Genomic DNA, 7,624 nt, shown 5'->3' on the forward strand with positions numbered 1-7,624 from the left:
TGATGATGGTGACTACGGTGAGGGGCGAGGGGAGCCACTATTTGTGAGTGTTCTCTTAGGTGCCAAGTACTGGGCTGGGTGTTCTTCGTGCCTTGTCTGCCATCCTCACAGCCATGTGGAAACTGAGGCATCTCAAGACTCTATGACTGGGCTGAGGTTCTGGCTTCAAGCCCAGGGCTCCTTCCGAGGCACAGGGCTGTCCTCCATGCAGGAGGAGGGGACCCTCTCCCAAGCCACACATGCAGGAGACCAGGCAAGAGTTGTGGGAAGTCAGAGCCCGTGTGACCGTGGGCTGGTGCCTCATTCTCCTCAGCCATAGAGTAGGCCTCCCAGTACCAATGACCCTGCTGGGTCACTTGAAGATTCAATCTGATGATCCGAGGATCGTGCCATCCCAGAGGCTGGCACGTGGAAGGCATGTGTGTGGGGGTGCCAGTTGTTCTGATTATCATTCTTCTTTTCTCCACTCAGATTGGGACAGGGACATCTGCTGACAGTGGAGAGCAGTGGTGGGGGAAGGGGCTTGAGGAAGGTGGTACCCGGAGGGGTGGAGAGGAGCTATCTGACTGAGGGTCATCTGAGGTCACAGTGCATCCTGAGAGCAGAGCTGAGATTGGGTATCAACGATGTGGGCTCAGCAGCCCTGGAGTAGGAGCTGGGGAGGTCAGTGCCTTGGTGGCGGCAGGGCCAGGGCACTGTGAGTATTGGCAGAGCACAGCAGGGGGAAAGGAAGAGAAGCAGAGCCTGGGACTGTCCCTCTGTGCTGGAAGACTGGCTAACACCAGCCCCGACTCTCCACTCTGGCTAGGCCAAGGGGCCCTCTGTCCTCTGTGTTGCCCTAGGGCTCAGTGACCTCTGCCATAGCACTGCCCACATGCTGTCCTGCCTGTGCCTTTCTCTAGCTGTCTCCGCCCTACTCCAGACCGCCCCAAAGACTCTGTGGGATGAACCTGAGTCAGCCGAATCCCAGCCCCTTCCCTTGGACCTGCCGTGGCTCGGGACATCAGTGACAGACGGAAACAGCGGACCATCAGGGTCAGTGGGATTTAGGCCACCTGAGAGACACGGGTATGGTCAGGCCACTGCCCGTGAGCTTGGAGGGCCGGCATGTGACGCGCTTCTGTGCTTCTGCAGGCCACAGGAGGCCCGGGGCACTTGCAAAGATGGAGTCAAGACTGTGGAGACGCGCTGGCGTCCCCTGCTGAGCAGCCAGCGGAACCGTACCATCGCCGTCCACGTTGCTCACAGGGACTGGGATGACGATGCCTGGCAGGAGCTGCTGGTGGAGAGGCTGGGGATGACTCCTGCTCAGATTCAGGCTTTGCTCAGGAAAGGGGAAAAGTTTGGTCGAGGAGTGATAGCGGGTAAGTGACGATGTGCCAAATGTGCAGACAACGCCTAGAGTTGCCACCCAAGATCTTGCTTGGGAGTTTGGGGACTTTTGTTGTCGTCTGAACTGATTGGCATGTATACCACAGTTTCCTTGGGCAGCACACCTTCAAAGGGACGGCAAGGGCCCTGGGCTGGGGGTTGGCAGGCCTAGCTTCCGTGAGCTCTGGTAAAGCATTTCTCCACTCTGGGCCTCAGTTCCTGTTTCTGATCTCAGTGAGAAACCAGGTCAGGTCCATGTGCATGTGGTGCTTGTGGTGTTTGGCTGTGTGTGTATGTGTGTGTGTGCACACATGTGTGAGTGCACATGTGTGGCAGAGACCATGAAAAGCAGCCCAGCCCACCGAATGGGTCAGGTGGCCTCTAGAGTTGGGCTGCCTGCCTGGCTTCACGAGCCTGCCCCAGCCCCACCACTCGCGGCACCCTGGGCAAGTCCCCTAACCTCTAGGTGACTGAGGCCTGACAACAGCATCTGTCCCCTGGTGACCTGCCCAGGCATCACCTGTAGCTTCCCAGGCAGTGGCTGGTGCCCTTCCAATCTGCAACCGCTGCCCTCGGAACTCTGGCTTGGACCTGCCTCTTACTTGTGTGGCTTCATCGAGGACAAGGCCCTCTCCTCTGCCTTTCTGGAGCCCTCCCTCGCCTCTCCCAGCATTTCCTGAATCGGGTTTGGCTCGTTATCAAAGCTGTGGAAGAAGGACTTGACTCCCTTCTTGTCATTTTGCTGATGCCACCTTAGTCTCTGGTTGTGACTTTGAGTAACCGTGTTGTCACATGGGCAGGCCTTGGGCTATGGAAGTGAAAGGCATTCATGTGTATCTCTCTTTGTGTACAGGACTCATTGACATTGGGGAAACTTTGCAATGCCCCGAAGACTTAACTCCCGATGAGGTTGTGGAACTAGAGAATCAAGCTGTACTGACCAACCTGAAGCAGAAGTACCTGACTGTGATTTCAAACCCCAGGTGGTTACTGGAGCCATACCTAGGAAAGGAGGCAAAGATGTATTCCAGGTAGACATCCCAGAGCACCTGATCCCTTTGGGGCATGAAGTGTGACAAGTGTGGGCTCCTGAGAGGAATGTTCCAGAGAAACCACCTAAATCGTGACACCTTCAATTCACCATCATGACGCAGACTTATATACATTAGGTTAAACCTGAATTTCCACTGCTTTGGAGAGTCCCACCCACTAAGCACTGTGCATGTAAACAGGTTTCTTTATTCAGATGAAGGAAGTAGTGGGAGGGGCTTTCCTTGTGTGATGCCTTTTTAGGCACACAGGCAATGTCTCAAGTACTTTGATCTTTGGGTAGAAGGAAAAGCTGCCAGTAAATGTCTCGGCACTGCTGCTAATTTTGGTCCTGCTAGTTTCTGGATTGTGTAAATAAATGTGTTGTAGATGACGGGTTAGTGTTTGAGGCTCCATTCTATTGAGACATCAGGTGGGAGAGGTTCCCCAGAGAAACTCCAACCAGCCTACACACTGGGAGGAATGTGCACTGGGGTGGAGCCACAGAAGTTCACTCCGCTTGCACTGGGGAGGAGCCTGGCCCCTCCTCTTCCTGGATGGAATCTTGAATTCAATCCGTGAGGCAGGAAGTGCACCAGCAGGGACCCTGGCTCTGTGGAGGGTCCCTGTTTCCCCTTTTTTCCTTTTCACTCAGTAAAACCCTGCCTGACCCTTCAAATCGTCTGTGAGCCTAAATTTTTGTGGCCGTGTGATAAGGACCCCATCTTTAGGTGAACTAAGGAAAAGTCCTGCAACATGTTTGGTGTGCAACGTTGATGCTCAAAACCTCTCACTGTGGTGCATCTAAGCATTTTCATCCTGGGATTTCTGAGCTTGCGGGAAACCATGCCCCCACTCCTGTTGCTCCCAGGCATTGGGAAGGTCGGCCTTGGTCTTCATGGCCTTTTCCTTTTTGGAGGGGGATGGACCAGCTAGCAGAGGCTCCCCACCAGCCTCCCCTGCCTGCCAGGGCCAGGACACATGGCTCAAGGCTCCTTGGGTGGCTGACTGGCAGTCCATGTCACAGGCTGCTGGATACTTCTTCCCAAGCCAAGGGGTTTAACTCTGTTGGACGGTAATTAAGCTTTTCTCCTGGTGGAGGAACCGGTTGCATAAGAATAAGAGGTTCTTCCCGGCATTTTTAAGCTTTTTTTTCCCTCTTCTCCACCCTGTGAGCAGTTAGCTTTTAGAGGTCTGCCCTGCTACCTTTAGAAGATGTTTTACTAGGCTAGAAATAAGGATCCCTGTTTATATTCTCTGTAAAGCTTTAATTGTGAAAAAGGATGTGTTAAATTGTAGACAATCTGCTGTGCTTTGCTTGCCTTTATGGTTTGTAGCAAACTTCCTTGCAACCCTCAGTCTTCTTGTCTTGTTTTACATCCTGGGGGGCATGGCTTGTAACTCAGGTGGCAAGGCTTTGTTTAGCAACCCTGCCTTAGGGAATGAGTTCCTTTCTTTTTTGATATCTGCATGTTTTCCTAGCCCTGTCTCTTAACTCCACCCAGGGACTGGATTTTCTCCTGCCTGTCTGTGTAGGGGTGTGTGTGTGTGTGTGCGCGTGCGCGTGTGTGAGATAACTGTAAAAAGAGCTCTAATTTGGCCTAAAGACAAGTGCTTGGATCAAATATTTTTTAAAGGGAAGATAAAAGCTGTGATACCTTTCAGTTCACATGGTTTTAATGTTTGAGAAATAAAAATAGCCTTAAAGATTATTGGTAAAATGCAGGTGTCATTAAAATGTAAATAGGTGAACTAAATTATGCCGGTTAGATGCAAGGTTTGCTAAATGTTTTAAGGTTGTAAACTACTTTTTTTGTTTTGAGAACTGTCTGTCTTGCCTGCTTCACAATTTGTAGGGCCTGGAGATGTTTGGAACTAACCACACCCTTAATTAAGAAGGAAACCTTGGTGGCACCTAGCACACAATTAAAACAAAAGGTTTTATGTTAGAGTTAAAAATGGCTAGGAGTTACCATTATAACATGTAACTGAAACTACTGAAAAATAGATGTGCATGGAAGATGTGTAAGAATAGTAAAATGTGTTTTTTAGTAAAAGGTTATAAGAAAGCATGGAAATGTAAATGTTTGCCTAGGGTTAAAGGATTGTTTTAAATTAGGTAAGATAAAGCTGAAGGTTCAAACAAGTGGAGGAAATACTATGGAAATTAATCTTGCAGAAGAGGTTCTCTATGTGAACATATTGACTAAATTCCAGAAAGGTATTACATTATATTCCTACCTCGTAGGTTTTTCTGTAAATTGATCATTGAAATAAAAACACAACAAGGTTTTCTTAAGGTGCTAATTTGCTCTTTGGCAAAATTTGTAAAGGATTTTAAAAGGTTTTTGCTTTAAAATTTCTGAGTCATCATTTTGGCAACATAAATAACATGGTAATCTGGAATTCTATTTCATAACATCAAGTACTTTAAACGTATTTAACAGCCTTTTCAAAATCAAACTTCTATTTCAAAATTGTCTTTCCTGACACTTGGCTTTTCAGATACTTCAGAGGGCCCCTGAAACATCCAGAAAAGAGGTCAACAGGATTATTTGACATGTTTAGTTAGGTACGTGGGATTGCCAAAAAGATGTTCAGTCTTCTTTAGGTTATATTTTTATGAATAATGCTAATATATGTTCCAAGAGTATATGGGATTTCTAAAATTATAGTGTCTAAGTTTATGCTGTCAATCATAATTAAGGTTGTTATGTTATTGTAAACAACAGAGATAACCAAACTTCTTTGTCAGTTATGTTTCTAACTGTAATTATCCTGGACATTTTGCTATTCACAGACAGTTGTTGTCTTGTTTGAATCCTTTTCAAAAGATGGCTTATAATAAGCTATAGGACTTTGACAGGTGCTCTCAAATACAGGCTTCTGTCTGATAACTTTGGAGATTGTGACATTGGAATAAAGAAAAATGTACAGGACTCAAAAACAGCTGAAGTGTTCATGAACTGAAGCAAAACAAGAACTAAATGGACTGAACTCAGAAAGCTGAAGCAACCTTTTTGACTTTTGCTTGGAATTTTGTTGATCCTTGTTTTGCTTTCCAAAGTCAAAGAAACTTTGAACTATTTACGGCATTTAATAATTAAGCAAGGTATACTCTGGTGAGCAAAATTTGGAGCATGTTTGTTTCTCTCTGTCTGGTTCCTGTAGAATTTGGAAACTATCTGTGAATATTGTTAACGTATGGCAATATAGTTGTTTGCATCAGTGCAATAAGAATCCATTTTTCTTTTGCAACAGGATGCAATTGGAAAAACTCATAATTTTACCAAGGCTTTGACTGGAAGGGTATGCTTCACTTTAAGGAGTCAGTTTCGACTTGCAAAGCCAATAAAAGCCAAGTGGGGAAACTGGCCTCATACCCTTGCCTGTGCAGTCCCTGTACAGGATTCCCGACCTGTGGTCAATAAAGAATGTCACTTTCTAACAGGTCCAGGAGCTCCAAGTTTATCTTGGGACTGTAAGAGGAGAGGATCACCCAACTCGCTGGTATTTGAGGATACAAACCCATGGCTAGGCTCAGCTTTAAAAGGTCTTATTTAAGATTCCTTGTAGAACAGAGTTCTGTCAAAACCAATCCAAAAGGCCTATGTAGAAATACTTATTCTTGCTATACTTTATGCAAATAATCAGGCCGAATATAAGACTGAAGTCTATTTTGCAAACCACTGAGCCCTATGATTTGTTTTTTTAACAAAAAGTGAGGACTGAAGAGAGAGAAATTATGTTTTAAAACGTATATGTCATTCAGTCCTAAACTCGGTTGTTTTTAGGTGTTCACCTACATTTTAGACTAAATCTGTTTTTTCCTGTGAACCAACCAGCAATCTCTGGCTGCAGCTCAGAAAGAACAAAAGGGATAGGTAATGCACAACTCTGGATCAGTATCCTAGTTCTGAGGAGGTATCCTGCAAATCCTGCCAGAGGATGGAATAAATAGGATGCCCATCTCTCAGAGGTCGCCTTTTGGGAAAGTGAGACCAGGGGAGCTAACGAAAGCAAGCACCATGCACCCAAACCCTACAGGCATAATTGTATCTACCAGTTGTCTGGGTGTATCACAGGACATCCGTTTCTCTCCCTCGGAGGAGGACTCAGTTCCACAGCTTCACCTTAGCATTCGGCTTATAATAAGGAGTTCATGCAGTCCCCGCTGTGACACATTTTTGTCCCAAACTCAATTCCAAGCTTTGGGTCAAAGCCCTAGGAAGGAAAACTGGATCTGAGGAATCCAGAGGCAGATGATAATGGAATTTAAAAGGCACAGTACAGGTGAGCGTGGCTGATTCCCGCCAATTAAGCCAAGCTTCAAAGGCCATGTTAGCATCCATGGCATAAATGAGGTCTAAGGAATCCAAGGCTTCTGACATCAGGGTGTACGTGGGTAAGAGTAGATGATTCCTATCCCGTAGGTCCCCTTGTTTCATGGGTGCAAGCCACCTTGGCACCCATGCAGCACCTGCCAAGGTTCCCAGGACTCTGGGAGGCAAGGATGGAAGAGGGAAAGAGAACGCTCTTCCCTCTCTCCCTCATGTACCCTGGGTATCTGCTAGGAAAAGAAGGGAACCAAGGACACCTGCTCTCCTCTTTTAGATGAGTAGCCATTCGTCTGCAGTCTGTACCCCTTTCGAATGTATCCTGAACTCCTGGGACTCCTTTGAAAAACACCTTTTTCCCTTTCTCCTCCTCTGTTCTCTGTTCACAGATAGGTAATTGTGTCTCCATACTATGGGACACTCCCCTTGGATACATCCTCCAAACTGGAAAGAGTTAATTTCCTGAACCTTTAACTGGTTGGCTCAGGATTGGACTCAGGGGAAGGGAACCCAGAAGCCCAACATGTTGGCACAAGGGTAAAGTATTTTTTCCCAGTCAAGCTTTTGGCCTCCCTCTCCCTGTGCAAACTGGTAAAAGGCCTCAGGATTTTTTAGCTGTCCTTAACACTCCCCTTGTTTCATTTTGATACATGTTTTCTAAAAACATGATTTGTCTCTGCTTGCCTTCAGGCCATCAAGACTCCAAAGGGTCATGCAACTGGAGTCCCTGACGATGGCCCCTTTTGCTGGGAATGCTTAGATTGGCTTCTGAAGGAGCTCTGACTGCCATTTTTCCAAAACAAGGGTCCCTTTCAGCAGGAAGCAGTTAAGATCAGACCTTGTCCTTATTCTTATTATAATGGAAGCTAGATAGACTTTTTTAGAGG

At 46.7% G+C, this 7,624-nt stretch overlaps 1 protein-coding gene across 1 annotated transcript in view; it reads left to right on the top strand.

Annotated features, from left to right (window-relative positions):
- The window catches only part of LOC105520777 (chromosome unknown open reading frame, human CXorf40B), a gene marked incomplete at its 5' end in the record, with an annotated part of 6,555 nt that extends 3,761 nt beyond the window's left edge, over window positions 1-2,794 (top strand). The window contains 4 exon segments of the mRNA XM_011954676.1: window positions 903-1,035; window positions 1,135-1,364; window positions 2,225-2,368; window positions 2,371-2,794. Of these exon segments, the coding sequence (XP_011810066.1) occupies window positions 903-1,035; window positions 1,135-1,364; window positions 2,225-2,368; window positions 2,371-2,447 (584 nt within the window).
- Between the last annotated feature and the right edge of the window lie 4,830 nt (window positions 2,795-7,624).

This window comes from Colobus angolensis, unplaced genomic scaffold (genome assembly GCF_000951035.1).
Source record: "Colobus angolensis palliatus isolate OR3802 unplaced genomic scaffold, Cang.pa_1.0 Scaffold389, whole genome shotgun sequence".
Classification (NCBI taxonomy): domain Eukaryota; kingdom Metazoa; phylum Chordata; class Mammalia; order Primates; family Cercopithecidae; genus Colobus; species Colobus angolensis.